Source organism: Hyperolius riggenbachi, chromosome 12 (assembly GCF_040937935.1).
Source record: "Hyperolius riggenbachi isolate aHypRig1 chromosome 12, aHypRig1.pri, whole genome shotgun sequence".
Classification (NCBI taxonomy): domain Eukaryota; kingdom Metazoa; phylum Chordata; class Amphibia; order Anura; family Hyperoliidae; genus Hyperolius; species Hyperolius riggenbachi.
Window position 1 is genome coordinate 38,693,227 of NC_090657.1, and position 16,562 is coordinate 38,709,788.

The 16,562-nt window shown below is 45.9% G+C and overlaps 1 protein-coding gene across 3 annotated transcripts in view; it reads left to right on the forward strand.

The window, feature by feature from the left end:
• MPP2 (MAGUK p55 scaffold protein 2) overlaps positions 1–16,562 on the forward strand; it is a 93,706-nt gene that overhangs the window by 62,421 nt on the left and 14,723 nt on the right. For all 3 annotated transcript variants that reach the window (XM_068262568.1, XM_068262567.1, XM_068262566.1), the window contains 7 exons: positions 1,784–1,939; positions 3,530–3,679; positions 3,769–3,996; positions 6,215–6,346; positions 9,027–9,132; positions 11,982–12,050; positions 13,872–14,033. In XM_068262568.1, coding sequence (XP_068118669.1) covers positions 1,784–1,939; positions 3,530–3,679; positions 3,769–3,996; positions 6,215–6,346; positions 9,027–9,132; positions 11,982–12,050; positions 13,872–14,033 — 1,003 coding nt within the window. The remainder of the gene's footprint in view (positions 1–1,783; positions 1,940–3,529; positions 3,680–3,768; positions 3,997–6,214; positions 6,347–9,026; positions 9,133–11,981; positions 12,051–13,871; positions 14,034–16,562) is intronic.

A 16,562-nucleotide genomic window follows, 5' to 3' on the forward strand; every position in this document is an offset into this window, starting at 1 on the left:
GCCATATGAGTTGTCTTGCAGAGAGCGCCTGATGTAACCTATGTAAAACTTGCACTGGGGCCCAGAGCTAAGCTATGCTATTGTGTAAAAGCAATCAGAAAACGATTAAGATGAAATAGGGCCCTATGCAAGATAGCAGTTTTTACCCATGGCTTTTTAGTAAGATTTGGTGGTGGGGTAGCATCCCCCAGGCCCCTACTCTCTCCAGGCCCTAGGCAGCTGCCTAAGTTTCTGTATAGTATCCAGTCACTGCGCTCACACATACTCCAAAGGCACTCTCCTTGCAGCGAAATGCTCGAAGAAAGACAAAATAGACAAGACCATAGCGTGATACTGTATTAACACAATGCCATCTTCCCATATCGCCAGTGCCAGAAAAAATATATTCGAATCGTGCCTACACCGCTGTATATAGGTCTCACAGGTCCTCACCATATAGTGTAGCTGCCAGATCACAGACAGCAAAAAAGCCACTCCAAACACAGGCCTCCCGTGGATCGTATCTCTCATATTCCTGTTTCCCGTCCGTCTGTCTGTCTTGTCTGATACGAACGCATGCTGTAGGCTCGGTGAGGTAACCGTTAAGCAAGCGCTCGCGTTCTCTGTTTCGTGTTTGTGTGTCGGTGGTTAGTTAGGGTGGCATGCTTGTCTCTGTTGTGCTTAACGTGCAGTGACCGCGCTGTAAACGCGTTCGCTGTTGCGAATGAGTGCGGTGTTCGCGTTTAGTTAGCGTTTGTTATTTTCCTTATCATTCTCATTGTATGATTTACTGTGCCTTTGCTCTGCTCCTGGGTTTACCTCTGCCTAGTCTTTTGTCACCTCTGGCAATCACCTCTCTCGCGATTGCGTTCCTACTCTGTTTCTGCTGTTGTGTGTGCACCGTCGCGGGTTGGCGACTAGATTGGTGCACACACATACTTTCTGTCCCTGTGCTCATTCTCATTCGCAATCGCTTCTCTTGCAATTGCGTTCTCACTTGGTTTCCTATGTTGTGTGTTCACCGTCGCAGGTTGGCGACCAGATTGGTGGACATACATACATCCCTTTTCTGTGCTTATTCAGTCTTGTGTCGCTATTAGCAATCGCCATCTCTTGCGATTGCTTTCCCACCTGATCTTCACGGTTGTGTGTTCATCGTCGCGGGTTGGCGACTAAATTGGTGGATACACATACACCCTGTCGCTGTGCTATCTCTCTTTAGGGGCTATCTTGCCCTGCTCGGTTGCAATTCGGACAATTCCCATCTGGCATCTGTGGCAGTACAGAGGCTTTGCTCCTCTGCACTCCACAGATCCACCTGCCGGTGGGAATTTCCCTCTACTGGTGCTTTGCACCAAAGCTGGGTTCTCTCCTTTCATACGCTTGTGGAGGTTTTCCGCCGTGTCAGCGCACGCCTTGTGCGCTGATCACGGAGATAATTCCCCAATCGTTACAACAGTATCACGCTATGGCCTTGTCTATTTTGTCTTTCTTCGAGCATTTCGCTGCAAGGAGAGTGCCTTTGGAGTATATGCGAGCGCAGTGTCTGGATACTATACAGAAACTACATCATATGCTTGGTGATTTTGATGCTGCGATCCATGAATTAAGAGCTAAGTGGATGGACTGTTGGTCACTAACTTTGATTTTTTTTTTTTTGGTTTTTCATTTATGTTTTTTGCTTTTTTCTGATTTATATTATTTCTTGATTTGTAATTTTGTGAGCGCACATATACATAGAGTTTGTAAATGTAGCCGCCTAAGTTTGCCTTGTGGATGATATGCATGTACTCCTCTGTTACAGCCTCATGAGCGGATAGAGGAGACCCGGCTGGAAGCGGTGAGTGAAAATAACCTCCAGCTGGTACAGGAGATTCTCCAGGATCTGCAGACAATAGTCCGGGAACCCACCGGTGCAGCTGCTGAGCTACAGAAGATACTGCAAGAGCCGCACTTCCAGGTAAAGCATTTAACATATCTTTTTACATATCTTTTTACAAGGTTATCAATCCTTTCACAATTCTCACCTTTGGGCTGGAGGAAATGAGGGGGGGGGGGGGGGGGGCTTAATGTTAATGCTGCTGATGTTTACCGGCATTCTGCAGTCATGTGACAAGCAGCACAGGGAGAGAAGAAGTTAACCTGACATCTTAAAAATCAGGTCTTTTATCTTTACTTGTGTGTTACATGTCTGTGAGAGTCATCATCTTCTCCCAGAGATGGTTCAGGTTTGTAGAAGGACCACTACAGCAAAAAAACAAAAAATCAGTCAGGCTTTGGACTACTCCATCTCCTCATTAACTGCTTCATTTTTCCACTATAGTGGTCTTTTAAGGAAAGAACTGAATATCTGAGGAGATGGTTTGTAAATGGCAGCAATCTTTGGTCACAGGCAATATAATGTAACTGGATTTCCATCTACTAACATGTTGGTTGTTTGGCTCTTGTAAATCTGTTTTCTTACCTAAAGAGCTAATTTTTCTCCCTAGTTAAACAATGATTGATCAAAACAAGTAAAAAGTAGAGATGTCGTGAACATAGACTTTTCTGTTTGCGAACGGTGAACAGGAGCTTCCGCAAAATGTTCCAGGTGAATCTGGAAAACCGCCATAGATTTCAATGGGCAGGTGAATTTTAAAACTTACAAACACTGTTTCTGGCCACAAAAGTGATGAAAAAGTTGTTTCAAAGAGTCTAACACCTGGACTGTGGCATGCCGGAGGGGGATCCATGCCAAAAGTCTCACCAAATATTAGGGAGTTGACGCAAAGTCGGGTTTTAAACCCTAATGGGCAGAAATCACATGATGCACAGCTCTGGGTGTCAGTGGGCTGTGGAGTCAGTGTCACACAGAAAAATGCAATCGTACTATCAGAATACAGTGACATAATGCACTGGAGTGGTTCTGTGCCTTCAACTTAATGAGGCAACAGCAGTAGTGTGCACACAGCTCTGGGTGTCAGTGGGCTGTGGAGTGTCACACACACACAAAAAAAAAAACACAGGAGACCGATGTACTAGCCCTCAAAAAGGCTGTTTGGGGTGCTTTCACAGCAAGTAAGAAACAAGAACACAGGCCTTGCTAATGCTTTCCCTACCTATCTGCAGCAAGTCTAATCCCGCTCTCACTAACAGCCAGCAGAGAATTGATCCAATATGGCCACCACAACTGCTTTTTGATAGGGGAGTGGGGGGGTCAAGGAAGGGGTGCTGCTAGCTGATTGGCTGCCATGTGTCTGCTCACTGTAAGGTAAGCGGTCAAAGTTTAGCTCAATGATGATGTATAGGGGGCGAACCGAACACGCCAAATGTTCGCTGTTCGCCACAAATGCGAACAGCCTATGTTCGCGGAATACTGCTTGCCGGGGAACTGTTCGGGCCATCTCTTGTAAAAAGTCATGTAGAGTTCCTTGGTGGAAGCATTTGCCATCATACATAGCATTGACATGTGTAAAGAGATTCCCATTTGCAGATTTTTAAGTATTTCATTTGCTACATCTTGTTGTCTTGAGTGGTGCATATTTATGTGTTTTCTTTTCTTCTGTTTTAGTCTCTTTTGCAAACTCATGATTCAGTGGCCTCCAAGAACTACGAGACACCTCCACCTAGTCCAATGCTGGATCCCACCCTGAGCAACCAGCCAGTTCCACCTGATGCAGTGCGAATGGTGGGCGTGAGGAAGAATGCTGGGGAACATTTGGTAGGCCGGCTACGTAAGCCTGATTTCTGCTCTGTGCCACTGGTGTTACGTTTTTACCAATGCTGACCTTTCCTGTCCCTCTCTGGTAGGGTGTGACTTTCCGTGTGGAGGGTGGTGAGCTGGTGATTGCCCGCATTCTGCATGGTGGCGTTATAGATCAGCAAGGTCTTCTGCATGTTGGGGATGTCATCAGAGAGGTGAATGGACGGGAGGTGGGGAGTGACCCACAAGCTCTACAGGATATGTTGCGGGAGGCCAGCGGCAGTGTGGTGCTGAAGATACTCCCAAGTTACCAGGAGCAACATCCTCTGAGACAGGTACACAGCAGAAGACTAAAGGCTTAAACCCCGATCAATGACCATTGTACAAACTCACAGAAACAATGCCATGGTTACCAGAAAATTACCTGCACTAGTCAGTGTAATCTTCGCATGACCAATCTATTCCTACACTCTGGACTTTCAAGCATGAGGCCCTAACAGCTATCCCTAGGCTGGAGATTGATGGAAAACCCTAAGAGAACACCAGTGTCCTTGCATACCTTGCCTGGAGTTTTTCAAGTGACCACTAAACATACTATCTTGTCCATTTTTTACCACATCTATGTAATATGAGGGACTACCTCAATGTTTTAATGTATATTCAGGCAGTTAGCTTTTCCATTTTGGCAGGGGCATTGATAGCCCCAAAGATCAGTGGCTCATGCCCCGAATCTGTTCTGTGGTGCCCAAAATGTCCCCCAATCAGAGTAAGGGCACCACAGCACCCAGCAGGGCAACACACAGCACCCAGCATGATACTATAGCACCTAGCATGGCACCACAGCACAGGGCAATGGGGGTATGCTGGGTGCTATGATACCTCTATGGTGGGCATATTGGGTGCTGTGATGCCATGATAGGTGCTGTGATGCCTTTATGGAGGTATGCAGAGAGCTGTGGTTCTTCTATAGGGCATGCTGGGAGTTGTGGTGCCTCATTGAGAGGCCCATGGGAGGGGGTTCACTAGAAGGCCAGGGAATGCTATGGGGGGGGGGGGGGGTTGGCAGCAGGCCAGCTCGCCCAGCTGAATGCCAGACCAGCCAGCACAGAAGCCAGGTAACTCTGCCTAGTTATGTGTAAGTGACACTGCTTATTTATCTGATATGCTGCAAAAAATTTTTGTGTGTGGGGGAGGGGGGGGGGGGCATTGCATTAATAGAGAGGGGGCTTTATCCATCATTTTGCTGGGCAGGCCTACTTAGATCGCTGTTAAGTTCATGTAAATTTGGCTCCACACATGGCCACACCCACATTCAGATGCATGGCCCACCCATTTTTCAGCTGGAGTGCCCAAAAGTGCCCCGGACCTCTTAGGACCCTAGCAACGTCCCTGCATTTTGGTATATTTGGTAAAACTGGACAAGACTGTACAGTAACAAATGTGTAATTGATGGGCACCTTTAGTATACATATACTTCAAGGACACACCTGAACCCAGAGGTGTATGGAGGCTGCCATATGTATTATTCTTTTTATACAATATTAGTTGTCTGGCCTCCGACTCATACACCTGTTGCAAGCATGGGGCTAATCCACCTGATCTGTTGCATGCTTGTTGAGGGTCTATGGCTAAAAGTATTAGAGGCAGAGGATCAGCAGGACAGCTAGGCAATGGGTATTGTTTAAAAGACGTTGCAAACTCTTGTTTTTCTTAGCATTTAAGTAAGGGGGCTTTTAGGACCATTGTAGCCCCTCACACACTCCAATGAGTTCTGGTTCACCATGAGCTTGCTAGTTAGTCTGTACCTCTGGGTGTTACAAGCCCTACTCCATAGAGCAAAACTAATCCATGCCATGTACTGATGAGGATCAAACAATCCGAAACAGCCTGTATGCATGTTGGATTATTATGGCACTGTACTCATTACAAGCTGACACATCATTGCATTCCAGCGGATCTGGAGGTGTGTTTAGCTTCTAAGGGCAACGGTGGTTATTTTGCATATATTCAGCAGTGATGCATTGTGGGAGACATTTCAGAGCTCACTCCAACCTGAATCATCGCAAATTCTTTCTGTTTTAAAGGGAACCAGAGAGGAACGGGGGGTTGAAAAAAGAAAATGATTTTATACATACCTGGGGCTTCTTCCAGCTCCATAAGCCTGAATCGCTCCCACGCCGCCGTCCTCAGCTTCCTGGATCCGCCGGTACCGGGCCCGTCACTTCCGGCGGACGCGGCCAATTGTCCGCATCACAGGGGCTCCCTCCATACATGTACGCATGCGGCAGCGCAGTAAGCAGCCACATGCGTATCTGTATGGAGAGAGAGCACCCTGTAATGCGGAGAATTGGCCGCGTCCGCCGGCCGACTTGCCGACTCGCGGCAATGACGGGACCCGGTGGCGGCGGATCCAGGCAGCGGAGGACGGCGGCGTGGGAGCGATCCGTGCGTATGGGGCTGGAGGAAGCCCCAGGTATGTATATTGAATCCTCTCTGGTTCCCTTTAAGAAAGCAAACTTTTGTTTTTAATATGAATCCATTCTTTATTTGTAGGTGTTTGTAAAGTGTCACTTCAGCTACGATCCTTCTAATGACAGTCTGATCCCCTGTAAGGAGGCGGGGCTGGCTTTCCGGGCAGGCGACCTTCTGCAGATTGTAAATCAAGAAGACCCCAACTGGTGGCAGGTGAGAAACATCTACTGGCACTTCTGCTTATGTTTGCATCCTCTCACTTTGACTATCATTCATAAAAGTGTGGTCGGTAATGCAAATCAGTGCGGGAAAACACCGCTTTCGGTATTTTACACTTCTGTGTGGTCATTCATAAAAAAGTGTACGGGTGCAATAGCAGTGCGGAGATTTCCCGAACTAGGCTGGCAGTAGGCTTGCGGGAAACATAGGAAGCTGCCAAGTTGATACATTTCTCTGTGTTCCACTCTACTGCAGCTGCCTGGGAGGTCTATGTCTCCATTAACTTAACATGGTTATCGCCACATCCAAGGGAGCGGTACTCACCGACCTCATACCGCTTGCGGTAATCTTTATGAATTAACATTTTGTTACATTTGTTATGATAGTTACAACACAAGGCGGTGATTTATCGCTCTGCTCGGGAATGTCACCTTTTCATGCGGAGAAAGCCTTTATGAATACACATTTTGCTATGTGCTCGGTAAAGTCGGCTGTTTTCAGCATTTCCGCATGTGGGAATGCTTTATGAATGATAGCCTTTGTGATCAATCTGTCCTTCATGAAGGGTGTCTGCTGCAGTCTGATGGGCAGGCCAAGGCTTGTATTCATGAGTTCTGCTTCCTTGGATACCCTTGAGCAGAGGTGCCCACACTTTTTTTGGCTTGTGAGCTACTTAAAAAAATTAGCAAGTCAAAATGATCTACCTATGTACAATTTTAGGAGCACAATTATATATACAGAATGGAAAATGTAGTGGGGTCGGGATCTACCATGAAGTCCTTCACGATCTACCGGTAGATCGCGATCTACCTAATGGGCACCCCTGTCCTTGAGCGATAAGACTCCCCCATCCTCAACTAAAGGATGAGCACCAGGAGGGTGCAACATGATGAAGAGTGGTCACTTCACCCAGATACGCACCACATATAACAAGTTAGGATTCTCTACTGAAGAAAGCACGCAGAGATACATGCTACACCACCATCAGGAAATGCAGCTTATTTAGAACAGAGAGGAACATAGAAAAAACAGGAAATAACAATCCCATGAATCCAACCCCATCATCACATTTTACACACAGTGACATCTTGTAGTTGTTTTACTATACTGCAGTTTAAGGTAGTAATGTTGTTAAATCTCTAATACTACATACATGCAAAACACACAACAGAAAGTAATGCTGAATGTACAGCAGGAGACATGGCAGCGCTTTCAAACAGAAGTTATAACTGAATGATCAATCTGCATTGATGTGCAGAGCTCCAGGAACTGGACAATATTACACACCCAGCACTCAAAACAGGCAAAGGGGGGTGTTAGCTTCAGTAAATAATCTGTGCACAGATTATTTACTGAAGCTAACACCCTCCTTGGCCTGTTTTGAGCGCTAGGTGTGTAATATTGTCCAGTTCTTGGAGCTCTGCACATCCATGCAGATTGATCATTCAGTTATAACTTCTGTTTGAAAGCGCTGCCTTGTGTCCCGCTGCACAAATTGAACGTAAGTGTACTAGTGGCACTGGCTAGCTGCATTCATTGCTTCAAATCTACATTCAAACAGGGATGGTCATAGTCAGTCAACTTTGTTACGCTGGAACTACGCGTAGTTTTACGCAATTACGCTTCTCCAAACTACGGCTTAGAAAATCAAATATTTGCTTCGGATGCATTTCGTAGACTACGCATTGGGTACTGTATGCGGACGCTTATGCGGGAAAAATGTCAGCATTGATTCCTCTTTAAATGCCTATACCTTCTATGCGTACATTCCCCTTTACATTGCGTAATTTTATAAGCATACAAACGTACGAGGAAAAATAGACCCGAGTAATGAATTTGTAGTTCACTAACTACGCGTAGTGAGCATAAGCTACGCGTAGCGATACTTCGCTACACATAAATTTGTAAGCGTAGTTTTGAAACTTCGCCTATGAACTATGATGCGTAAATGCGAACTACGATGCGTAAATTCGCACTTGCGTAGTTTCTGCTCATCCCTGCATTCAAAATTTTTAGATTAGAATTAGTACATAATTTGCATCTGCTTTGCATTCAAGGCATGTATTTACCCCAGTGGGGCTCTGCATTGCCTCTGTTGGTTTTCATTTCAGGTGCAACCTATGAGCGCTGTCACTTGTCTGTCTGCTTAATGCTGAATGTACACCGCACTTCTACACTAAAAAAAAAAAAAAAAAAGTACAATAATAATCTCCTACTAGTCTGTGATTAATGCAGAGAGACTAGTATCTCAACTTCCATTGAGAGTGACCAGACTGCGGGTAGGAAACCGGAAACATTGGCGCCCGCGATCGGTGGAAGTTTGTTTGCCACTGTAGGCACCCATTTAAAAACTGGCAATGTGGAGAAATTTAGACATCTTTTTGGAGCTCAAATTTCCCCACATTGCCAATATTTAAATGGTTAACCAAAAATTAGCATTTTTTTTCACAGCAAATTACTGCTGTGGGGGAGAGAGGATTAAAAATTGCTCCCAGCCTGTGAGGGTCGCAGGGGGTTGACAATGGAAAGGGTGTGACCATTTGGGGGCCCCATCAAAGTTTTGCTAGGGGTCCCCATGATTTATAGTTACGCCCCTGTGGGAACCCTACAAATAGTTGAGTAGACTTCCCTAAGAATGAATGAATCTTCTCTGTTCTCTCTATGGCGTATCCAGGCTTGTCTGGTGAAAGGCGGCAGTGCGGGACTCATTCCCAGCCAGTTACTGGAGGAGAAGAGGAAAGCATTTGTTAAAAGAGATGGAGAACTGACGCCAAACTCCAGTGAGTAATACTCTGTGGCTTATATATCAGATTCACTCCAGTGGACTTGATTCATATTTCCTTATAAACACCTACCAAATGGTAAGTGTTTATATACCGTGTTTCCCCGAAAATAAGACATTCCGTCTTATATTAATTTTTGCTCCAAAAGATGTGCTAGGGTTTATTTTCAGAGGGTGTCTTATTTTGGGGGGAAACACTGGTAGTTTACGTATACAAAATGTATATACTGCATGCCATGCTGAAACACAAGCAGCATGCACAGAGCTTGTGGTTTGCAGATATTGGCTCTCACAAGAAGTTGATTATGCTGATGATGTGGGTAAGAGTCTATTTCTTGCAGAGAACTCTGTCAGTCTCCCCAGAGCTATGATAGGATAAGCTGTGTGTCCTGGGAAGAGGTGAAGTGCTGCTGATGCTTATCAGCACAGATCAGGAAGGCTGGCTCCAACAAAAACACAAATTATCTGACACATATACAGAACTGTAGAACTCACATTATACTGCTGCTCTCCTATATCCAGGCTTTGTATTGAGCGTGACTTGCTAGTGCCATGTGGGCTGCTGCTAGGGCTTACATTCGGGGGATGTCTTAGGCCCCATTCACACTTACAAAATGCAAAACGCTAGCGATTAATGCCAAAAGTCGCCATTTACACTTGGGACGATTTTCCGCGATCGCGATTAGCGTTTCTGTAGCACTAAACGCGATCGCTGGAAAATCAGCTGAAAATGGTGTAGGATACAATTTTTTTGAGCGATTTGCGTTAATGGCAGACGATTAACACAAATCACCCAAGTGAGAACGGGCCCATAAGGTTTCTATTGCACTAGCACCTAGGTTCTCAACTTGTGGTACGCATACCCCAGGGGGTACTTCTGATGGTTCCAGGGGGTACTCGGACTTGATATACTTAACAAACCATAACAAATGTAGAGTTTTGGGAAATAATGTATCTTATTTAAACAACACCAAATTAGTGTTTTAGCTAATTAAAAGCAATAGTAAATGCTTGGAAATTGTTTAGAATCAATTATCATGTAATGGGATTAAATATATATTTGTGAAGGGGTACTTGAGAAAATGTTTACTATGCTAGGGGGTAGTTCGTGAGTGCAGGGTTTTAAAAGGGGTACATACCAATAAAATGTTGAGAAACCCTGCACTAGCACTTTCAAAAGCGCTAGCGCTTGAGTGTTTTGCCAAAATCGCCGGCAAAACGCTCAGATGGGAACGGGGCCTTATATTTCAAGCATGTTAGGAATTCCTGCTAGGGCTTATTCTCCACGGATGTCTTACTTTAGGGGAAACATGGTATATATAAAATGACCCCCCCTCAAGGAAGGTTTCTACAAGGCCGGGCTGAGGCCGAGGCAAGAGAATAAGAAAAGGGGATACATGACAGTGACCGCAAGCCAGATAACTAAGATTAATGTGTTTGGGGGGGGGGGGGAGTTGGGGGCCCTGGGGCACCTCTTAGTCTAATAGCAATCAGTGTGTGACGGCTGGGGTGGTAGGGAAGGAGGGGTGGACTTTGGTGTCTCAGCCTTGGGTGCTGGAGGACCTTGTCTCAGCTCTGGGTTTGTACATAGTGTGGGCCAGCCATGGGGGGGGAGGGGGTTACAAACCTCGTGGGGAGATTCGTTTTATATATATATATTTATTAAATCACTGCTTAGATCCCCTTTAAAATGTTTGTGTAATAACACTAAAGTTTATTTAAAATGTCTTCAAATGCCGCCAAATGGAGCCCGGAACAATAATGTAAATATACTTTCAAAATTGTTTTCGCCTGTTTTTGATATACTAGCATCTTACTTCTAGGATGTACAGTAATGCCCTATTTACACTTAATGCGTTGGGTTGAGTTGCGTTGCATACCATTTGCCAAATGGGATGCAACACAACTCAACTCAACTCAATGTAACATATTACGTGTAAATAGGGCCCAAAATCTGTTACTCAGTGCCTAAAGCAGGGGTAGGGAACCTATGGCTCGGGAGCCAGATTTGGCTATTTTGATGGCTACATCTGGCTCACATACAAATCCGTAGGGGTTATTTCACTAAGCTACACTGCTCAAGCAGCACAGCTCAGTGTGGCAGCGCAAGTAAAATTTTCAAAGTAGTGCCCGCTACTGATGTGGCGTGCGCTACTAACTTACTCACGCCCCCCCCCCCCCCAAATGAACAGCTGCTTCAATTGTCCCACCCTGGACCCTGTCAGGTCCAGTGACTTTGTAGGATGAGATCCCTGCATATTGATTGGTCCAATAGGCTGCCTGTCACTTGACAAGCCACCTATTGACCCAAAGTGTGGGGATCTTGTCCTACAAAGTGAATCAACCCCCAAGTCAGCTAGCTAATTGTACAAGCTGTTAGTTGGTACTTTCTCCAGTCTGGCTCTCAGGGAAATTGCGGATGTTGCTGAAACCCAAGAGAAGGTGAAGACATGTCTGACACTTCCGCTGCTCAGAGGATCAACTGTATACACATCACCATGGCAACAGGGCAACATGGCCCTCTGCTGCGCACGCGCACTGTCCCAGTTTGAAACATATTGTATGGCTCTCACAGAATACATTTTAAAATATGTGCCGTTTATGGCTCTCTCAGCCAAAAAGGTTCCTGACCCCTGGCCTAAAGTAACTATAAAGTAACTATAAAGCACACAGAAGTATGATGTATGGCTAGAAGCTATGCTAGAACCAGAGATCTGTTTCACATAATTTTGAGTAGCATGAATTATTTGTCTGTTAGGATTTTATGCTGTGCAGATTGTTCATGAAATAATATTTACGTACATTGATGTGTATACGACTTACAAAACAATGTGCATCTGTTGACAGGTGCTCTGTGTGGAAGTATTGGGGGAAAGAAAAAGAAGAGGATTATGTATGTAACCACCAAAAATGCAGGTATAGCTGTTCAGACATGGTGTTGGTGGGGAGTGACTGTTTTATATAAGGAATTACTGGGGTTCATTCACAAAACTTATCTCATGAATTATCTCACCAATTTTGTTTTAAGGAGTTTTGACTCATCGGTAGACATTCAAAAGTGAAAGAAATTGTGAAGAGTGTGGGTGCCTATGAGATTAATAAGTATTAGTCACATAGATACATATTGGTTACATTTGAGTTCTCTGATTCCCAGTAGATACCCAGGGAATTTACAGAAAATTCAGGAAGCTAGTGCTTCAGTTTGCTTAACCACTTGAGGACTCAGCCTTTACCCCCCCTTAAGGCTCTGCAGCCCCCAGCACAGATCAAATAGCAGGCAGAGCGACCAGATCGCCCCCCCTTTTTCCCCACTAGGGGGATGATGTGCTGGGAGGGTCTGATCGCTCCTGCCTGCGTGTGGCTGGCGGGGGGGGGGGGGCACCTCAAAGCCCCCTCCACCGCAGGATTCCCCCTCTCCCTCTCCTCCCTCCCTGCCCCGGAGATCGGAGGCTGCACAGGAGCGGATCTGTCCTGTGCAGCCTCTAACAGGCTCCTGCCTGTCATGTGACAGCGATCCCCGGCCGCTGATTGGCCGGGGATCGCTGATCTAGTACAACGCTGCTGCTATAGCAGTGTTGTAAAAATGTAAACAAAGCGGATTATTTCCGCTTGTGTTTACATTTAGCCTGCGAGCCGCGATCGGCAGCCCACAGGCTATTCACGGAGCCCCCCGCCGTGCGTCTGTTTCCTGATTAATTAGCCTGCAGCCAGCGCCGCAGATGTGCGTCGCTGGTCCTGCAGCTACCACTTTGCCGAGTGTGCGGTCGGCAAGTGGTTAAAGAGGATCTGTAGTGAAAAGGACATAATGAATAAAATTGCTTATTTTTTTTTACAATATTCACTTACAAATTATTTAGTCGGTGGTTACCCATCTTTCCTCTCCCTGGAACCTTTTCTGAAATGTATTACTGGTGGTGGTTTAGTTGGGCCAGGTGACCTGTACAAAATGTTCGTTTCTGAGAGTTTTATGCAAAGGGCGATGTATTGCTTGCTTGGCAGTTGGAAACAGCCATTATTTCCCACAATGCAACGAGGTTCACAGACAGCAAACTGTTAGGACCATGGTTATGACATTACAATGTAGGAGGGGTTCCACCACAATATCAGCCATACAGACCCCCATAATGATCTATTTGAGAAAAGGTAAAGATTTCTGGTGGGAAAAGGGTATCAGCTACTGATCGTGATGAAGTTCAATCCTTGGCTAAAGTTCCTCTTTAAACTCTATGTTGTCTCCAAATATATTAGGATGTGTGTAAAACAGTAATGGCTTAAGCCATGTAATGGTAACCACCAGGGCCAGATTTACCATAAGGCACTGTAGGCACGCACCTACAGGCGCCTGATGATTGAGGTGCAGCTCACTCTCCTCCCCTAGCACCTCCCTCCTTCCCTATGCCGAGTCCTGAGCAGTTTAGTCACCTAGCTATCGGCATTCCACTGACAAGCTCTCCCTTCAGTCGGGGCACAACTAGCTGGCTACCTAATGCTAAGAGACACCTGTAGCTACCTATGACTGGTAAGGTAGCAGTGACAGCTGGGTCAGCCAGCACACTTGCGGTGCGGTTCAGTGGGGGTTTCTGGAATGCAAAGTTTAGAGTGCCAGGACATCTGTGCCTATAGCCTCCTGTGATGTAAATCCGGGCCTGGTCACGTTCACCACTGAATTTTGAAGATTAGGGTTATCATTATTTAAATTGTAGAGAGTGAAGGTCTTCTTTATCTCTCATTCTACAGAGTTTGACCGCCATGAGCTGCTCATATATGAGGAAGTGGCAAAGATGCCCCCATTTCGAAGAAAGACCCTGATACTAATTGGTGCTCAGGGAGTTGGAAGGAGGAGCCTAAAGAACAAACTGCTGACTTCCGATCCACTGAGATATGGCACCACCACACCATGTGAGTTTTATCCTAGCTCTTCTCAGCTTGTGCATTTGATATCAGGGACGGATCAAGACCAAGTTACACCTAGGGCAAGGTCAGGTTTTGGCGCCTAAAGGTCAGGTTTTGGCGCCTAAACTGCCATTCATTTTGCCGCCTTTTTAAGAATTCAACAAACTGCGCCTGGGGCAAGATACCCGCTTGCCCCCCCCCCTAGATCCGTCCCTGTTTGATATAGATTTCTTCAAGTTAATATAGTGTTGTTTTTCTTCTATTGTGCATATTCAGTGGTATTTACCTCAGGAAAATATACCTGCAGTATTTAAAATTTGACTATCTGTATACTCAGAAAACGTGTACGTGTATGTGTTTCAATGACTAGAGTTTGTGTTTCAATGACTGAGTATGCGTTTCAAATTGACTGAGTATGCGTTTCAATGACTAGAGTACGTGTTTCCAGGGCCGGCCCTAGACTTTTCGCCGCCCGAGGCAAATTTTGAAAAAATTGTACCCCCCCCCCCCCCCCGTGGGGGGCCACCGAGCTGGAGGGGTAGCTGTCAGGACGGGGGTATTGGGCCTAGCGGTGGGGAGGGGGGTCGGACCCCGCCCGTGCCTCTTAATGTCTGTCGGCTGCTTACTCTACATTTACAGCTGGAGGGGAGCGCAGATCGGGGGAACCAGGCAAGGGAGGAGGGGGGGTCCGACCCCCCTCCCCACCGCTAGGCCCAATACCCCCGTCCTGCCAGCTACCCCTCCAGATCGGCAGCCGCCCCCCCCTCGCACCCACGGACGGGCGGATCCCGCCCCTAGAACTTTGCCGCCTGAGGCAAAAGTTTCACCCCGCCTCATGAGCGGGCCGGCCCTGCGTGTTTCAATGACTGAGTACACGTTTCAATGACTGAGTATGCGTTCCAATGACTAAGTACATGTTTTAATGTCAATACAATACAATACAATAACATTTCTATAGCGCTTTTCTCCCATAGGACTCAAAGCGCTTAGGCTCTCTCAGATTCAGTAATTAGTAGGATGAAGTATTCACACAACAAAAGTTATATTTCTGCAAATGCCAAACTGAACAGGTGGGTTTTCAGTCTGGATTTAAACACGTCCAGGGATGGAGCTGTCCTGATCTGTTGAGGTAAGGAGTTCCAAAACGTAGGGGCAGCATGACAGAAGGCTCTGGGACCAAAAGTTTCCAAGTGGACTCTGGGTATGACTAGATTATTAGAACCTGTTGATCTGAGAATGCGGGGATTGCTACGCAGCTGCAACATATCTTTCATGTATCCAGGGCCTAAATTATTCAGGGATTTAAATGTCAGTAGGCCGATCTTGAATAGGACCCTCCATTCTATAGGTAGCCAGTGAAGGGAGTGCAGGACTGGCGTTATGTGGCAGTGACGGGGTTGGTTGGTTAGCAGTCTGGCAGCAGTATTCTGTATCAGCTGTAGTCGGTACAAGACCTTTTTTTGGAAGGCCAGTGTAGAGAGCATTGCAGTAGTCCAGTCGGGATCAGCAATTCAGCAATTCAGATGTCAATCAGCAATTCAGAATAAGAGCCTCTTAAGCCACAGATTTTGCAAAGTTTAATTATTGAATGGGATAGGCTGGCCACTGACTCCATGTACATGCAGCAGCCTTTGCTTATCACACAGAAAACTATTTAAAAGGAACCCAAGGTTAAAATAATATGTAGGCTGCCATATCTGTTTTCTTTTAGAAAATACCAGTTGCCTGGCTGTCCTGTCGATCTTCTGGCATCAGTAATGTCTGAGGCACAACCCTGAAACAAGCATGCAACTAATCCAGTCAGACGAGTCAGAGCTCCTGGTCTGCTGCATGCTTGTTCAGGATTTATGGCAAAAAGTATTAGAGACACAGGATCAGGGGGACAGCCAGGCAACTTGTATTGTTTAAAAGGAGATAAATATGCCAGCCCCCCTATTTCCCTTAGCTCAGTTTCCCTTTAAAGGGACTCCGAGCAGTGCAGAAACTATGGAAAGATGCACATCATTTTAAAGCTCTCTTTCTCCTCTTTCCAATGATATATAAACCGCCACCCGACGCCTTTTAGTTTTCGCTATTTTCGCGATTGAAATTGCCGCGGCCGCGATTTCGATCGCGAAAATAGAGAAAACTAAAAGGCGTAGGGCAACGATTTAGGTGTCGTCAGAAAGAGGAGAAAGAGAGCTTTAAAATGATATCCATCTTTCCATAGTTATATTGTATTACACTGGGCGACTTTTTGTCAAAGTCAGCAGCTGCATTCAGCAGAATGGAGCTGCTGACACTGGGAAAGTGTCGTCCTGTGTAATACAATATAACTATGGCTTGATGGATATCATTTTAAAGCTCTCTTTCTCCTCTTTCTGACGACACCTAAATCGTTGCCCTACACCTTTTAGTTTTCTCTATTTTCGCGATCGAAATCGCGGCCGCGGCAATTTCAATCGCGAAAATAGCGAAAACTAAAAGACGTAGGGTGGTGATTTATATATCATTGGAAAGAGGAGAAAGAGAGCTTTAAAATGATATGCATCTTTC